This window comes from Rhinoraja longicauda, chromosome 14 (assembly GCF_053455715.1).
Source record: "Rhinoraja longicauda isolate Sanriku21f chromosome 14, sRhiLon1.1, whole genome shotgun sequence".
NCBI lineage: Eukaryota > Metazoa > Chordata > Chondrichthyes > Rajiformes > Arhynchobatidae > Rhinoraja > Rhinoraja longicauda.
Genome location: NC_135966.1, coordinates 7,183,029 through 7,202,376, shown reverse-complemented (window position 1 = coordinate 7,202,376; position 19,348 = coordinate 7,183,029). Strand labels below are relative to the sequence as shown.

Here is a 19,348-nt window from a genome sequence, read left to right as displayed (position 1 = left end):
AGTCTTACTTTGATATCCTCCTGCGGTCACACACAAGACAGACACAAAGTGCTGGATTAACTCAGCAGCTCAGGCAGCATCTCTGGAGAAAAAAGGAATAGGTGACGTTTCGTGTCGAGACCCTTCATCAGACGACCCGAAACGTCACCTATTCGCTTTTCTGACCTTGAGTTACTCCAGCACTTTGTGTCTATTTTCGGTATAAAACAGCATCTGACACCAACCCCAGACACCCGGGTTCGATCCTGACTACGTTGTATGGAGTTTGTACGTTTTCCCTTTGACCGCGTGGGTTTTCTCCGGATGCTCCCATCACACTCCAAAGACCAGCAGGTGGGCAGGTTAATTGGCTTCTGTAAATTGTAAATTGTCGTCAGTGAGTAGGATAATGCTAGTGTTCCACTCTAAATTCCACTCGGAACGGTCACATTTTTACACAGATTTTGACCCTTGAGATTGTGCACAATTTCTAATTTCTTATCATCAATTACAATAAGTTTTCAAAACACTAATACAAATGCAACAACACTAATACAACTAAAACTACTTGCTATTTAATCCTTTATTTAATTTTCGATATAAAGAACCTTGTAGTATGCGTCAAGCAATACCATCCCAAACAGTTGGGGTAGTTCAATGAATACCTATCAGGAACATCGATGTGCGTCATTGAATACCTAAAGGTTGTTGTGCTGTGGAACTATCTTAACCTTTGTCACACTGCAGCTCCCACGTTGTGCTGTATAGCTACCTTAACCTTGTGCTGCACAGCTATCTTAACCTTTGTCACACTGCAGCTTCCACAGGGGAACTAGGGTCTCTAACGCCAAAAGGCAGCAACTCTACCGCTGCGGCACCTTGCGGCCCATAAAGAATGTTATCAAGAATGAATGTATTAGTGGACATCTCCTCAGCACATTCCACGGACGTGTACAGTCACATTTGTCATTCTGTATTAGTATTAATTCATAAGAATAGTGTCAGGTGATATGTTAACAATGAAACTCATTGTAGTTCCACCACAGATTTTCCAGCAAATGGTGGTCCAGTTGGAACAGCACCAGTCCAGCACAACAAAATTACGGGAGTACATTTGCATTTGAATGGCCCACTTGGTTTGCTTGGCAGCATAAGGTTAAAATTATTATCAAGGAAATGTTCAAGTTTATGTTTTCCAAAGTTTAGTTTAGAGATCCAGCATGGAAACATGGCCTTTAGCCCGCCGGGTCTGTGCCGACCAGCGATCACCCGTACACTCGTTTTATCCAACACACTCGGGACAATTTACAGAGGCCAATTAACCTACTAACCTGCACGTCTTTGATAAGTAAGTATGCAGGCACAGCAGGCAGTGAAGAAAGCTAATGGCACGTTGGCCTTTTTTGACAAGAGGAGTTGAGTATAGGAGCAAAGAGGTCCTTCTGCAGTTGTACAGGGCCCTTGTGAGACCGCACCTGGGGTATTGTGTGCAGTTTTGGTCTCCAAATTCGAGGAAAGACCTTCTTGCTATTGAGGGAGTGCAGCATAGGTTCACTAGGTTAATTCCCGGAATGGCGGGACTGTCGTATATTGAAAGACTGGAGCGACGAGGCTTATATAAACTGGAATTTAGAAGGATGAGAGGGGGATCTTATTGAAACATATAAGATTATTAAGGGATTGGACACGATAGAGGCTGGAAACATGTTCCCAATGTTGGGAGAGTACAGAACCAGGGGGCACAGTTTAAGAAAAAGGGGTAGGCAATTTAGAACGGAGATGAGGAAAAACGTTTTCACTCAGAGAGTTGTAAATCTGTGGAATTCTCTGCCTCAGAAGGCAGTGGAGGCAATTCTCTGGATGCTTTCAAGAGAGAGTGAGATAGAGATCTTAAGGATAGCGGAGTCGGGGGTATGGGGAGAGGGCAGGAACGGGATACTGATTGTGAATTTTCAGCCATGATCACATTGAATGGCGGTGCTGGCTCGAGGGTGCGAATGGCCTCCTCCTGCACCTATTATCTATTATCTGTTAAGTGGCAGGAAACCGGAGCACCCAGAGAAAACCAACGCGGTCACAGGGAGAACATGCAAACTCAGCATTGACAGCATCTGAGGTCAGTATTGAACTCAAGTCTGGTACTACAAGGTAGCAGCTTTACCAATGCACGATGCACATTCAGGTCCATCACCGATTTTCCATCAACTGGTGAACCGGCGCCCCCTATAACCAGGACAAAATCACGAGAGCGCACTTGAAACCCCCCTGGAAGTGCCCCCGAAAATGTGGCGCCCAAGCGGGGTGAGACAGCCGATCCCAACCTCATCGAGATTTCCACGGCCGATCGGTGAGTCGAATCTGCCCCCTGCGGCCGGGGCTCTGGAACTCCGGCCCGGCCGGAGCCGGCAGATCCGTTCCCATAGCCGACTTCCACGGCCGACTTTGCCGATTGGTATCTTGGTCCCCCGACGCCGTGACCTGTGTTGGCCCCGCAAAATGGATCATACGGCAAAGCTCTGGAACCAAGGGTGCCAGGAAGTTGGTGGTGGACCTGAACATAGTCAAACAATGATCGTACCCAGATAGAAGATGTAAGGTGGGATGATGCTGCCCAGCCGGCTGGCCATTGAACTTACTCCGACACCCATGTTCCTTACTGCCGTCGGGTACAGCTCAGCCGTGTAGATATCAACCATGGCAAAGCCACACGTGGTGGAGAGTTTCCCACTCATCACCAGCACTGTGGTGAGTCCTGAAATATCTGAATAAACCAGAAACAATTGTAAGTTTGGTGGAGACACAAGTAACTGCAGATGCCGGAATCTTGCCAAGAACACAAACGCTGGAGTAACTCAGCATCTGTGGGGAACATAAATAGGCGACGTTTTGGGTCGAGATGCTTCGCCAGATTATTTAGTTTAGTTTACTAAGTTTAGTTTAGTTTAGCTTATTATTGTCAAGCATACTGAGTGAGGTACAGTCAAAAAGCGATTTTGTTGCGTGTTATCCAATCAGCAAAAAGATTAAATACATGATTACACTCAAACCATCCACTGTGTTCAGATACAGGACAAAGGTACAACGTGTAGTGCAAGATAAAGTCCAATTAGTGCTAGTTTGAATGTCTCCAGTGAGGTAGATGTGAGGGCAGGACTGCTCTCTCGATGGAGAGAGGACATCTTTGCCTGATAACAGCTCGGAAGAAACTATTCCTGAATCTGGAGGTGTGTGTTTTCAAATTTCTGCACCGCTTGCCTGATGGGAGAGGGGAGAAGAGAGAGTGACCGGGGTGAGACTGGTCCTTGATTATGCTGGTGGCCTTTCCGAGGCAGTGTGAAGTGTGGATGGAGTCAATGGAAGGGAGGTCGGTTTGTGTGATGGTCTGGGCTGCAATCACAACTTTCTGCAATTTCTAACGAATTGAATCCCAAACCATGCTGTGATGGAGAGTCTAAAGAAGGGTCCCGGCACGAAACAAAACGTCTTCTATCCACGTCCCCCAGAGATGCTGCCTGATGCGCTGAGTTACTCCAGCACTTTGTGTTCTACATAAACCTGGTAAATTGGTTTCTATGTATCCGACTGCTCAATCCTACCACTTGTTCAAAACGCCGGTCGATTTTCCTTAAAGATGCCTCTAACTTACACATGCATCTAATGTAGAGGTCATAGCCTCAGGATTAAAGGACGTTCCTTTAGGAAGGAAATGAGAAGGATTTTTTTTAGTCTAGTGAATTATTTTAATGAATGAGGAGTGCACCATTACATCTAGATTTTTATTTCCATCTGGCAAAGGTTCTCCCACTAGTGGAAACATCCTCTCCACACCCACTTTATCCAAGCCTTTCAATATTCAGTTCATTTCATTGAGGTCCCCCCTCATTCTTCTAAATTCCAATGAGTACAGGCCCAGTGCCGTCAAAAGCTCATCATAAGTTAATTCCTGGGATCATTCTTGTAAATCTCCTTTGGACTCTCTCCATTGCTCACAATACTCCAAATGCAGCCTGACCAGCGCCGTATAGAGCCTCAGCATTACATCCCTGTGTTTGTATTCTAGCCCTCTTGAAATAAATGGCAGCATTGCGTTTGCTTTCTTTACTACCAATTTGACTTGCAGATTAACTTTTTGGGAATCTTGCACCAGCACTCCCAAGTCCCTTTGTACCTCAGATTTCTGGATTCTCACCCAATTTAGAAATTAGTCTGTGCCTTTATTCCTGCTACCAAAATGCATGACTCCACACTTTGCTACACTCTATTCCGTCTGCCATTTCTCTGCCCATTCTTCCAACCTGTCCAAGACCTTCTGCAGAGTCCCTGCTTTCTCTGCACTTCCTGCCCTTCCACCTATTTTTGCATCATCCGCAAATTTGGCCACAAAGCCTTCAATCCCCTCATCCAACTTATTAATATACAACGTGAAGAGTAATGACCCCAGCACCGACCCCTGCAGAACTCCACTAGTCACTGGCAGCCAACCATAAAAAGCCCCCTTTATTGCCTCTCTTTTTCTTCTGCCGTCCGGCCAACCTGCTACCCATGCTAGTATCTGCCCTTTAATACCATTGGCTCTCAATCTTCCTTGATAGCCTCATGTGTGGCACCTCATCAAAGGCTTTCTGAAAATCTTCATAAACAATGTCCACTGACTCTCCTTTGTCTGTCCTCCTATTTACTTCTTCAAAGAATTCCAGAAGATTCATCAGGCAAGATCTCCCTTTACAAAATTATGCTGACCGGCCTATTTTATTATGAACTTCTCAGTACTCCGTGAACTCATCCTTTATAATGGACTCTAGGTACAGGAGGAGGCCATTCAGCCCTTTGAGCCAGCACCGCCATTCAATGTGATCATGGCTGATCATTCTCAATTGGTACCCCATTCTCAATCAGTACCCCGTTCCTGCCTTCTCCCCATACCCCCTGACTCTGCTATCCTTAAGAGCTCTATCTAGCTCTCTCTTGAATGCATTCAGAGAATTGGCCTCCACTGCCTTCTGAGGCAGAGAATTCCACAGATTTACAACTCTCTGACTGAAAAAGTTTTTCCTCATCTCAGTTCTAAATGGCCTACCCCTTATTCTTAAACTGTGGCCCCTTGTTCTGGACTCTCGCTACATTGGGAACATGTTTCCTGCCTCTAACGTGTCCAACCCCTTAATAATCCTATAAGTTTCGATAAGATCCCTTTTCATTCTTCTAAATTCCAGTGTATACAAGCCTAGTTGCTCCAGTCTTTCAACATATGACAGTCCCGTTATTCCGGGAATTAACCTAGTAAACCTATGCTGCACGCCCTGAATAGCAAGAATATCCTTCCTCAAATTTGGAGACCAAAACTGCACACAGTACTCCAGGTGCGGTCTCACTAGGGCCCTGTACAACTGCAGAAGGACCTCTTTGCTCCTATACTCAACTCCCCTTGTTATGAAGGCCAACATTCCATTGGCTTTCTTCACTGCCTGCTGTACCTGCATGCTTCCTTTCAGTGACTGATGCACTAGGACACCCAGATCTCGTTGTACGTCCCCTTTTCCTAACTTGACACCATTCAGATAATACTCTGCCTTCCTATTCTTACCACCAAAGTGGATAACCTCACACTTATCCACATTAAACTGCATCTGCCATGCATCCGTCCACTCACACAACTTGTCCAAGTCACCCTGCAACCTCATAGCATCTTCCTCACAGTTCACACTACCACCCAGCTTTGTATCATCTGCAAATTTGCTAATGGTACTTTTAATCTCTTCATCCAAGTCATTAATGTATATTGTAAATAGCTGTGGTCCCAGCACCGAGCCTTGTGGTACCCCACTAGTTACTGCCTGCCATTCTGAACGGGACCCATTTATCCCCACGCTTTGCTTTCTGTCTGTCAACCAATTTTCTATCCATGTCAGTACCCTACCTCCAATACCATGTGCTCTAAGTTTTAGTATATAGATGTCCTTCCTCAAATTAGGAGACCAAAACTGCACACAATACTCCAGACGTGATCTTTGCTTTTGATCTCGGGCCACTAGAACATCTGGGAGATTGTTTATGTCTTCCTTAGTGAAGCCAGATCCAAAGTACCAGTTCAACTGGTCTGCCATTTCATTGTTCCCCATAATAAATTCACCTGCTTCTGTTTTCAAGGGACCCACATTTGCTTTTACTATTTTTTTCCTCTTCACATACCTAAAGAAGCTTTTACTATCCTCCTTTATATTCTTGGCTAGCTTCCCTTCGTACCTCATCTTTTCTCCCCGTATTGCCTTTTTAGTTATCTTTTGTTGCTCTTTAAAAGAGTCCCAATCCTCTGGCATCCCGCTCATCTTTGCTATGTTATACTTCTTCTCTTTTATTTTTATACTGTCCTTGACTTCCCTTGTCAGCCACGGTCGCCTCTTACTCCCCTTAGAATCCTTCCTCCTCTTTGGGATGAACTGATCCTGCACCTTTTGTATTATTCCCAGAAATACCTGCCATTGCTGTCCCACTGTCTTCCCCGCTAGGGTCTCTTTCCAGTCAACTCTGGCCAGCTCCTCCCTCGTACATCCATAGTCCTGAGAACTGAGGCTGTGCAGGCCAAATCAGTGGATCTTTTTAAGCCAGAGATAGACAAATTCTTGATTAGAACGGGTGTCAAGTGTTATGGAGAGAAGGCAGGAAAATGTGATTAGGAGGCAGAGATCAGCCATTATTGAATGGCAAAGTTGACTAGTTGGGCCGAATGACCTAATTCTATTCTTAGAACTTATAGAGTCATAGATTGATACAATGTGTAAACAGGCCCTTCGGCCCAACTTGCCCACACCGGCCAACAATGTCCCAGCTACACTAGTCCCACTTCCCTGTGCTTGGTCCACATCCCTCCAAACCTGTCCTATTCATGTACCTGTCTAACTGTTGCTTAAACGATGGGATAGTCACAGCCTCAACTACCTCCTATGGCAGCTTGTTCCATATACCAACCACCCTTTGTGTGAAAAATTGCCCCTCGGATTCCTATTAAATCTTTTCCCCTTCACCTATGTCCTCTGCTCCTCGATTCCCCTACTCTGCGCAAAAGACTAGGCATCTAGCCGATCCTTTCCTCTCATGATTTTATATACCTCTATAAGATCTCCCCTCATCCTCCTGCGCTCCATGAAATAGAGACCCAGCCTACTCAACCTCTCCCTATAGCTCACACACTCTAGTCCTGACCACATTGTTGTAAATCTTTTCTGAACCCTTTCAAGCTTGACAACATGATGCCCAGAACTGAACACAATATTCTAAAGGGGGTCAGGCAGCATCTCAGGAGAGAAGGAATGGGTGACGTTTCGGGACGAGACCCTTCTTCAGGCTGAAGAAGAGTCTCGACCCGACTATCTACAGAATACAGAATGCAGAGCTTTATTGTCATTCGATACCGAGATACCGAACGAAATTACATTTCCAGCAGTTACAGAACACAACAAAAAAGACGACCCCAACACAAACATCCATCACAGTGACTCCAAACACCCCCTCTCTGTGATGGAAGGCAACAAAACTTCCACTCTCTTCCCCCATGCCCACGGACAGACAGCTCGACCCCTACCGAGGCGACCGACCCGCACAGCCCCCGCGTCCCGCGGCCGTACCGGGCGATGTTAGGTCCCGCAGCCGAGCTACGCCGGCGATGTTAAGTCCAGCGGCCGAGCCACGCCGGCGATGTTAAGTCCAGCGGCCGAGCTGCGCCGGCGATGGAAGGCCCCACGGGCGATGGAAGGCCCCGCGGCCGAGCCACGCCCCGAGGAAGAGACGTAAAAAAAGAAAGGTTTCCCCCACCCCACCCCACCACCCCCCATCCCACCCCACCCCACTCCCCCACACCCCCCACACATACACAGCCAAAAACGAAAACAAAAACCATCCCAACACCAACACACAAACAAAAAAGGAAAAAAGACAAACAGACTGCCAGCGAGCTGCAGCCATTAGGCGTGACCCAGCTTTAAATCTACTTTCAATTTAAACCAGGATCTGCAGTTTTGGTGTCATACAATATTCTAAATGCGATCTCACCAACGCCTTAGACAACTACAACATGACCTCCCGACGTCGATACTCAATACTCTGACTGATGAAGGCCAAAGTGCCAAAAGCCACTGTGCCGCACGATACACCTACAGTTCCGCCACCGATTTCCCATCAACTGGTGATCCGGCGCCCCCTTTAATCCGGACAAAATCGTGAGAGCACACTTGACATCCCCCTGGAATTCCCCCCAAAAATGTGGCGCCCAGGCCGGGTGAGGCAGCCGATCCCACCTCATCGGGACTTCTGCGGCTGATCGGCAGGTCGAATTTGCCCCCTGCGGCCGGGGCTCTGGAACTCCGGCCCGGCCGGAGCCGGCAGATCCGTTCCCATACCCGACTTCCACGGCCGACTTTGCGGGCCGGTATCTTGGTCCCCGATGCCGTGACCTCTGTTGGCCTCGCAAAATTGATCATACGGCAAAGCTCTGGAACCAAGGGTGCCAGGAAGTTGGTGGTGGACCTGAACATAGAGTCAAACAATGATCGTACCCAGATAGAAGATGTAAGGCGGGATGATGCTGCCCAGCCGGCTGGCCATTGAACTTACTCCGACACACATGTTCCTTACTGCCATCGGGTACAGCTCAGCCGTGTAGACATAAACCATGGCAAAGCCACACGTGGTGGAGAGTTTCCCACTCATCACCAGCACTGTGGTGAGTCCTGAAATATCTAAATAAACCAGAAACAATTGTAAGTTTGGTGGAGGCACAAGGAACTGCAGATGCGGGAATCTTGCCAAGAACACAAACGCTGGAGTAACTCAGCATCTGTGGGGGACATCAATAGGCGACGATTTGGGTCGAGATGCTTCGTCAGACTATTTAGTTTAGTTTATTAAGTATTGTTTAGCTTATTTTTGTCAAGTGTACCGAGGTACAGTGAAAAGCCTTTTTGTTGCGTGCTATCCACTCAGCAAAAAGATTAAACACATGATTACACGATTACTTTCAAGGTCTCAATTGAGGTAGTGTGAGGGCAGGACTGCTCTCTAGCTGGAGAGAGGACTGGTCAGTTACCTGATAACAGCTGTGAAGAAACTGTCCCTGAATCTGGAGTTGTGTGTTTTCAAATTTCTGTACCTCTTGCCTGATGGGAGTGGAACGAAGAGGGAGTGACTGGGGTATGACTCGACCTCGATTATGTTGGTGGCCTTGCCGAGGAAGCATAATGTTTAGTTTAGTTTGGAGAGAAGGCGCGGAAACTGGCCCTTCGGCCCAACGAGTCCGCACTGCACATTAACACTACCCGGCACACTGGGGACAATTTTCATTTATACCAAGCCAATTAACCTACAAACCTGTACGTCTTTGAAGTGTGGGAGGAAACCGAAGATCTTGGAGAAAACCCATGCAGGTCAGGGGAGAACGCACAATCTGCCAGGTTTGAGCATGAAGGATATGTAGTTAAGGTCATAAGTAATCGTAGCAGAATTGGGCCAGACGGCACATCAAGTCATCACCATTCAATCATGGCTGATCTATCTCTCCCTCCTGGCCCCATTCTCCAGCCTTCTCCCCATAATCCCTGACACCCATACTAATCAATAATCTATCTCCCTCTGCCTTAAAAATATCCATTGACGGCCTCCACAGCCTTCTGTGGCAAAGAATTCCACAGATTCACCACCCTCTGACTAAACAAATTCCTTCTCATATCCTTCCTAAAAGAACATCCTTTGATTCTGAGGCCATGACCTCTAGTCTTAGATTCTCCCACTGGTGGAAACATCCTCTCCACATCCACCCTATCCAAGCCTTTCACTATTCGCTATGTTTCATTGAGGTCCCCCCTCATTCTTCTAAATGCCAGTGAGTACAGGCCCAGTGCCGTCAAACGCTCATCTTAAGTTAACACACTCATTCCTGGGATCATTCTTGTAAACCTCCTCTGGACTTCATCCTTCCTCCTATATGGTGCCCAATATTGCTCACAATATTCCAAATGTGGCCTGACCAGCGCCTCATAGAGCCTCAGCATTACATCCCTGTTTCTGTATTCAAGCCCTTTTGAAATAAACTGCGTTTACCTCCTTTCCGACCAATTCAACTTGCAGATTAACTTTTTGGAAAACCACTCCTAAGTCCCTTTGCACTTCTGATTTTTGGATTCTCCCCCATTTAGAAAATAGTCTGCGCCTTTATTCCTACCAAAATGCATGACTCCACACTTTACTACATTATATTCCATCTGCCACTTCTCTGCCCTTTCTCCCAACCTATCCAGGTCCTTTTGCAGAGTCCCTGCTTTCTCTGCACTTCCTGCCCTTCCACCTATTTTCGTATCATCTGCAAACTTGGCCACGAAGCCTTCAATCCCCTCATCCAAATCATTAATATACAACGTGAAGAGTAATGACCCCAGCAACGACCCCTGTGGAACTCCGCTAGTCACTGAGGAAAGATTGAAAAGACTAGGCTTGTATTCACTGGAGTTTAGAAGGATGAGAGGTGATCTTATAGAGATATATAAAATTATAAAAGGACAGGACAAGCTAGATGCAGGAAAAATGTTCCCAATGTTGGGCGAGTCCAGAACCAGGGGCCACAGTCTTAGAATAAAGGGGAGGCCATTTAAAACTGAGGTGAGAAGGAACTTTTTGACCCAGAGTGTTGTGAATTTGTTGAATTCTCTGCCACAGAGGGCAGCAGAGGCCAAATCACTGGATGAATTTAAGAGAGAGTTGGATAGAGCTCTGGGGGCTTGTGGAATTAAGGGATATGGGGAGAAGTCGGGCACAGGTTACTGATTGTGAATGATCAGTCATGATCAGAATGAATGGCGGTGCTGGCTCGAAGGGCAAAATGGCCTCCTCCTGCACTTATTTTCTATGTCTACGTCCTTTGTTTGTTCTGTTATTTACTTCTTCAAAGAGTTCCAGCAGATTCGTCAGGCAACCTCTTACAGCTTGGAGCTCCCAACCGGTCTCAACCCGAGACTGCGAGCTCCTTGATGTTAAGTCTGCCGGCCGCGTTGGAGCATCGATCCCAGGCAAGGAATTGGCTCAGATGTTAAGTCCACGGCCCCGCGGGGGCTCAAGGTCAGTCCCAGGCAAGACCTCCAGCTCCACGATGTTAGGCCACAGAGCGACCGGAGATACAATCCGGAAAACAATCGCATCTTCGGCAAGGTAAGAGATTGAAAAAAAAGTTTCCCTCGACCCCCTCCCCCACCCCACACATAAAACAAACCAGAGAACATTCACACAAACTTTTAAAACACACTAAAAATAACAAAAAAAGTTCAAAAAGGACAGACAGACTGTAGGCAAGGCAGCCATCGTGCGGCCCCCCGGTGGTGATATTTCATCTTTTTCATCCCGTATTGCCTATTTAGTTACCTTCTGTTGTTCTTTAAAATCTTCCCAAATCTCTGGCTTCCCACTAATCTTTGCAATGTTATAGGCCTTCTCTTTTAATTTTATGTTGTCCTTGACTTCCCTTGTCAGCCGTGGTTGCCCCATTCTCCCCCTAGAATTTTTCTTCCTCTTTGGAATGAAAAGATCCTGCATCTTCCTAATTATTCCCAGAAATTCCTGCGATTGCTGTTCCACCGCCATCCCTGCTCGGGTCCCTTTCCAGTCAACTTTGGCCAGCTCCTCCCTCATGCCTCTGTAGTCCCCTTTGCATTACAGACACATTTCCGATATCACCTTCCCACTCTCAAATTTCAGGTTAAATCTCATCATGTCCCTACCTGCTAGTGGTTCCTTTTCCTTGAGTTCCCTTATCAAATCCGCTTCATTACACAACACTAAATCCAGAATTGCCTTTTCCCTGGTAGGCTCCACTACAAGCTGCACTAAGAATCCATCTCGGAGGCATTCCACAAATTCCCTTTCTTAGGGTCCAGCACCAACCTGATTTTCCCAATAGACCTGCCTATTGAAATCTCCCATGACCACCGTAGCATTGCCTTGCATACATGCCAATTGTATCTCCTGATGTAACTTTTACCCTATATCTGTTTGGGGCCTGTAAATAACTCCTATTGGGGTCTTTTACCCTTACAATTTCTCAGCTCTACCCACAATGACTCCACATCTTCTGATCCTATGTCACCCCTCACTAAGGACTGAATTTCATTCCTTACCAACAGTGTGACCCCACCCCCTCTGCCCACCTGTCTATCTTTCTGATAGAATGTATAACTTTGAATATTCAGCTCCCTGCTCCAATCCTCTTGCAGCCACATCTCTGTAATTCCCACAACATCATACTTACCAATTGCTAATGCGCTACTGGTTCATCCACTTTGTTTCTTATACTACGTGCATTCAAATACAACCCCTTTCATTCGGTATTCACCTCCCCTCCTCTCACACACCGGTCCCGATTTTACATAACCTTACTTTCTTCTCCATTCTTAAAATTGTGTCCCATCTGTGCAACTTCATGTAACAACTGATGAGCAAATGGATTGAGCACGAGGCAAAAGGGACTGGTTACCAATTTAAGCCACACACAAAGACATTGCGTACGGGATCTAAAAAAACAAGTCAGAGGAACAGATGTAACTTAAGGCTACGAGATGTGTGGATCTGTGACATCAATATTCCACAGTACAAAGTCTTCAGAATGAACAAAGAATTTCCCAAAGTTGTAGAGGAAGCAATGCTCAGGCAGTACTTTGGAAAAGAGGCTTAATCAGCAGGTGAAACAAGAAACTGCAGATGCTGGTTTACAAAAAAACATAAAGTGCTGGTGTAAACCTGAGCATTTCCACAAACCTGCTCCATTACTGAATTCCACGTGGAGTCAAGAGAAAGAACACAACTATAAAACTTCCAGCTTTCTTCCCACTACTGCAAATAGTCTGAAGATGTGTCCCGAAACGTCGTCTATCCATGTTCTCCAGAAAAGCTGCCTGACCCACTGAGTTACTCCTGCACTTTGTGCTCTCCATTCTTGTCCCACTCCTTCCCCTCATCTCCATCTGCCAGATCTCTCCCGACAAGGTCCCCACACCAAACGTTGCCTGTCCATTTCCCTCCCCAGATGCTGCCTGACACTTCTGAGATTCTCCAGAATAGAAAGTGGAAAAAAGGAACTGCAGATTCTGGTTTACCAAGGAATAGACACAAAATGCTTGAGTATTTCAGCCGGTCAGACAGCATCTCTGAAAATCATTGGTAGGTGACGTTTCGGGTAGGGACACTTCTTCAAATGATTGTGGTGGGGAGAGAGGTGGGGAGGGGGTGGTGGGGATGGGGAGGGAAAAGGCTAGAAGAGAGGAGGGGCAGGACAATGCCTGGCAAGTGAAAGGTAGATATACATGAGGGGGAGAGAGGTTGATAGGCAGATGATTGGACAAAGGCCAGAGATGAAAAGACAGGTATGAGATCCCTTGTACCTTCACAAGTTGTGTTCTGATATTCAACAGTTAATGGTAATTTAGTGCAACTTGTACCTACACACAGTGAAATTCTTTGCCTTGCACACAATTTAGTAGAGTCAACACAATTATATATAAGTACAAGGGGCAACAATTGCAGTGCAACAATAGTAGATTTCTTTTAAAACAGAACGTAAAGGGTGGCACTGTGATGTAGCGATAGAGCTACTGCCTTATGGCGCCAGAGACCCGGGTTTGATCCTGACTACAAGTGCTGTCTGTCTGGTGTTTGTACATTCTCAGCATGACCTGCGTTGGTTTTCTCCGAGATCTTAGGTTTCCTCTCACAATCCAAAGACGTACAGGTTTGCAGGCTAATTGGCTTGGTCGAAATGTAAAATTGTCGATAATGTGTGGAGGATAGTGTTAATTTGCAGGGATTGCAGGTCGGCGCGGACTCGGTGGGCTGAAGGGTCTGATTCCGTGCTGTATCTCTAAACTATCTCTAAACGCTGACCAGCGATCCCCCAGTACACTAACACTATCCTGCACACACTAGGGACAATTTGTTACCAACGCCAATTAACCTACAAGCCTCTACGTCTTTGGAGTGTGGGAGGAAACCGGAGCACCCGGAGAAAACCACGTGGTCACGGGTGCAGAAGAGATTTACCAGAATGCTGCCTGGTTTAGGGGGCATTAGCTATGAAGAGAGATTTGACAACTTGGATTGTTTTCTCTGTAACATGAAAGATCGAGGGGAAACCTGACCAAAGTATATAATGTTCTGAGAGGTAGAGATAGAGTAGCATTCAGGATCTTTTTTTCGAGGGTGGAAATATCAGTCTAGATGAGAGGGATGAGAGAGGCAAACTTTAAAGGAAATGTGCGGGGCAAGTTTTATTTTACAGAGAGAGTGGTGGGTGCCTGGAATGCACTGCTGAGGGGAGTTGTGGAGGCAGAAAGGATAGTGGTATTTAAGAGGTTTTTAGATAGGCACATACATATGCAACGAATGGAGGGTTATGGATCACGTGCAGGCAGAGATTAGTTTAACTTGGTATCATGTTTGTCATGATTGTGGGCTGAAGGGCCTGTTTCTGTGCTGTACTTCTACGGTCTAAAGCTAACAAGATCCACATTCAATAATGGATAATTGAAAGAAGGCACCCAATATAATGACCTGCTTCGAACTTTAAAGCAGAAGAGGAGTTTGAACCAAAACAGGAGGAATGGAACAGAAATAAGAGTTGATCACAGAAAGCATTGACTGGAGGAAAGCATCACACTGGGTAGATGTCAAGGGTTGGTTCATAGCATTTAATAAATTGCTCTACAAAGAGGAAAATATCTGAGGAATATAAAGTATGCAAGGAAGCCATAAAATGTTCATGTCTTTTTAAAAATAATGTCTTAGAGTAATTTGGTTTTGTGAAACTTTGGAAGAATCATCAAATCCTATTCTAGGCAGAAGATCTGATCATTTCACTGTGATCACCAGGTATCTCAGTTTCATTTTCAATCATAACGGAAGAAGTTGCTACTTGTGCAGTTACCACTCCTGAAGAGTTGGAGTCTGACCCAAATGGCAATAAATTCTTCAGTTCTTTGGCTGCTGGTGAAGATCTGTGCTCAAAGCATTTCCTCTTTGATAATCACCACATTGTTTACTCTGGCTTGAGTTGAATCGGAGTAAGAACCTTTGCACCTGTATTTGAACAAAATAAGTCATGAACCATAGACATATACCTAAATTTTTCTTGCAACACTGTCCAAATGTATAATTTATTTCAAGTCAGGTTAGTTTTAATTCAACAAAGCTCACCTCTCCTCCACCATTACACTGAGCACCGGCTCACCACAGGGCTGTGTGTTGAGCCCCATCCTTTACTCCCTCTACACTCACGACTGCGCCCCCACCCATCCCACCAACACCATCATCAAGTTCGCGGATGACACGACTGTGGTTGGACTCATCTCAGAAGGAGATGAGACAGCCTATAGGGATGAAATCCAAAGGCTGGCAGCATGGTGTTCAGTGAACAATCTGGTCCTGAACTCCTCCAAAACAAAGGAACTTATAATTGACTTTAGAAAAACCAGTGGAGATTACGACCCACTCTACATCAATGAGGTCTGTGTGGAAAGGGTACCAGCTTTCAGGTTCCTGGGTACGCACATCGCAGAGGATCTTACCTGGTCTACCAACACCATCACCACAGTAAAGAAGGCACAGCAGAGACTCCACTTCCTGAGGATCCTCAGGAAAACCAACCTGCAGGAGAAGCTCATGTTGTCCTTCTATCGCTGCTCCATTGAGAGTGTGCTGGCACACTGTATAACCACATGGTATGCCAGCTGCTCAGAAAAGGACAGGAAGGCCCTTCAGAGGGTCATCACGACGGCCCAAAAGATCATCGGCTGCTCACTGCCCTCCCTGGAGCACCTGTTCAGCCTACGCTGCCTCAGTAGAGCAGGCAAAATAATAAAAGATCCATCCCACCCCGGCCACCGTCTGTTTGTTCATCTGCCCTCTGGTCGACGTTTCAGGTCGATCAAATCCCGAACAAACAGACTTAAGAACAGTTTTTACCCCAGGGCCATACGAGAACTGAACACTACCTTTGCACTAGGCAACACCGTTAAAAAATCTTGTACTTAATATAATTGTATTTAATTGTATTTATGTATTTATTTGTTTTTGCATTTATTGCATATATGTTTGTACGCACCGTCAGGATTGGCTATTTTTTTAATTTCGTTGTACTCGTTGCAATGACAATAAATGAATATTATTATTATTATTATTAGTTCCAGAGTTTATCATCATGGGCTGTGTGTTTGCAACAATGCATTGTTGTGACACAGATTGCAAGCATGTGGGGTCGCTGCATGCAGGTTTTTGCCAAACCACCCTGTGCATTACTTGAGAGAATTATGCAATCAAATAACTAAAAAAAGTTAAACAAGCAAATAATGAGACTCTCTGGTTTCTATGTTTTCTATGTTGTTTAGGTATAGTCAGAGATAGTCATAGTGTCATACAGCTTGGAAACCTGCCGTTCCTGAAGAAGTCTGAAAAAGTGTCTTGACCCAAAACTTCAACTATTCCTTTTCTTCAGAGATGCTGCCTGACCCACTGAGTTACTCCAGATTTTGTGCCTGTCTTCGGAAATTGGATAGGACAGATTTAGAGGGACATGGGCCAAATGCAAGAAGGTGGGGCTCGTGTAGATAGACAATAGACAATAGACAATAGGTGCAGGAATTTGGCGTTTCGAGCCAGCACCGCCATTCAATGTGATTATGGCTGATCTTTCTCAATGTACCCCGTTCCTGCCTTCTCCCCGTACCCCCTGACTCCGCTATCCTTAAGAGCTCTATCTAGCTCTCTCTTGAATGCATTCAGAGAATTGGCCTCCACTGCCTTCTGAGGCAGAGATGGGACATATTGGTTGAGGTGGGCAAGTTCAGCCAAAGGGCCAGTTTCCACACTTTCCATGTACCTGTCCAAATGTTTCTTAAACGCTGTGATAGTACCTGCCTCATCTGTTATAACATTCAATACTGATGAAAGCAGATACATTACAGATAGGATAGGAAAGGGTTTGATGACTATGGGCTAAATGCAAGCAAATGAAACTAGTCCAGTATGTCAACCTGGAATACAGTCCTCCCATAAACAAACTTGAGACACTACACCACAGCAACTGTCATTTATGGTAGAAGTTTCTTTTCAGAAAGGGACAGAATGAAAAAGACCACATTGACTTACCATTTAACTATTTGCATTTGGTCAATGGTGTCTGGAAGAGGAATATTGAACGTTTCTGGCAGAAACAAAACCACTATTGCTGAGAACACCATCAACACCCCCATCACAATAAATGGCAGGTTCTCTTGATAAATACCTGTGAAAAGAAAGCATACATTTACCTACAAGTGAGAATCAACAAATCGATATAAAAAGCCGAAGTACTTTATGCAACAGATGCCAATGTGAATTCAAATGTACTTCACAAAATGTATATTCAAGTCATTTCCAATTTCAGGTGTAGGTTATTTTCATTGTTCCTGATCTGGTTACAGTGATATCCCTTCTTGGTGAGAAGATGGGAAACATTTTTTGAGTTTGAGTTTAGTTTACTGTCATGTGTATCGAGGTACAGTGAAAAGCTTTTGTTGCGTACGAACCAGTCAGCGGAAAGACAATACATGATTGATCATCTGCTTGAGACTGTATGTTGCAGGGGAAAGATTAGTGATGGCTAATAACTAGTAAATAGGGATGTGGATTGTGCTAATTTGGTGACAGGGAACCATTGATAAAGCCTAAAAGTAGAGACATGGAATGCAGCAGTGGCGACACCCAAGTTTCCAGAACGTCATGAATGATATTATAGCGGGCACCCATCGTTGTAACAGAAAATAGGATCTACTGTCAACTAAGTTAGGCTTGTGGATAATCATTTTTATTTGTCATTAAGACCTTGTTTGTTACCGCATTAAGCCTTTCTGTAACTTCCATTCTGTAATCAAGACCTAGTTTTGCTGTTAACCAAGTTTCTGTGTGATCTGTTCAGCTGAGAATATAAAAGCTGTACTGAAGTTGTGCTCAGGAGATCAGCCTTGACTGGTCTCCTGGTGTGCACCAGTTTTAATAAATCGTTCGTTACTTTGAACACCAACTCCGCACGGCCTTTCCATTTGCTCCAAAACTGGACTAGAATTTATTTGTTACATTGTAATTTTCATGAGCACAATATAACACCACCCAATATTATGGGATAATTGGGAAATTATTACTGGGAAATTAAAGACTAAATCTTTCTTACTTCAACGTTGCAGTTGGCTAGAACATTGACAAACTGATATGGGTTGTTTTGCTTTCATTATGTTAATCAAATGCATCATTGCCTTCTTCTTGTTCTTAATTTCAAATAATGTGGGAGTATGTGTTCAGAATCTGTCACCCTCTCCTTTAATACATACTCAAGTACTGAGATACGAACAAATATCATTGCATATTTCAACTCCAAAATAGTTTCAACAGCTCACATCACCACTAACAATTATATATTCCATAACCTAGGGTACTGTCCCATTCACCTGTTTCCCATTGAGGACATTGGACTTTTGTGGAAGGAACTGATATGCTATGAGGCTGAGGATTATATTTTGCACACTGTATCTTTCCCTTTGCTCTATCTCTTGTTTTGAACTGATTGTATGTAGTATGTATGTATGTATGTATATATGTATGCATGTATGTATGGTTTAGCTGATTTGATTGCATAGCATGCAAAACAAATAACTATACACGTCCATAAGATCACCCCTCAGCCTGCTGTGCTCCAAGGAATAAAGTCGTAGCCTGCACAATCTTTCCGAATAGCTCTGGCCCTCATGTATTGGCAACATGCTCACTGCACTCTTTCCAGCTTAGTAACATTCTTCCGATAAGAGGGTGATCAAATCTGCACACAATACTCCAATACAGCGTCGCAATGTCTTGTACAACTGTAACATAACATCCCAACTTCTACACTCAGTATCGTGACTTATGAAGACCAATGAACCTTCCTTCATTTGTAGGAAGGAACTGCAGATGTTGGTTTACACCGAAGATAGGCACAAAATGCTAGAGTAACTCAGCGGGACTTGCAGTATCTCCGTAGAGAAGGAATGGGTGACATTTCGGGTCAAGACCCTTCTTCAGACTGAGAGTCAAGGGAGAGGGAGACACAGAGATATGGAGGGGTAATGTGTGAAAATTACAGGTCAAAGCAGACGATGAAAAGGAAATGTAGAATGGTTCATTGCTTACTGAGGGCAAGGTGACAAGGAGGCGTACAATCAATAAAATTATTCAGGACAGTGAAACTGGACAGAGAATTGGGGTGGGGGATGGACGTAGAGAGAGGGAAAGCAAGGGATACTTGAAGTTAGAGAACTCAGCTTTCTTTACTACCTTA

General features: G+C 45.0%; 1 protein-coding gene across 1 annotated transcript in view; it reads right to left on the bottom strand.

Annotated features, from left to right (window-relative positions):
* Window positions 1–15,005: 15,005 nt before the first annotated feature.
* LOC144599813 (organic cation/carnitine transporter 2-like) overlaps window positions 15,006–19,348 on the bottom strand; it is a 45,490-nt gene continuing 41,147 nt past the window's right edge. Inside the window, exons 9-10 of the mRNA XM_078411060.1 lie at window positions 17,149–17,284; window positions 15,006–15,081 (exon numbers count right to left, since the gene is read on the bottom strand). Of these exons, the coding sequence (XP_078267186.1) occupies window positions 15,006–15,081; window positions 17,149–17,284 (212 nt within the window). The remainder of the gene's footprint in view (window positions 15,082–17,148; window positions 17,285–19,348) is intronic.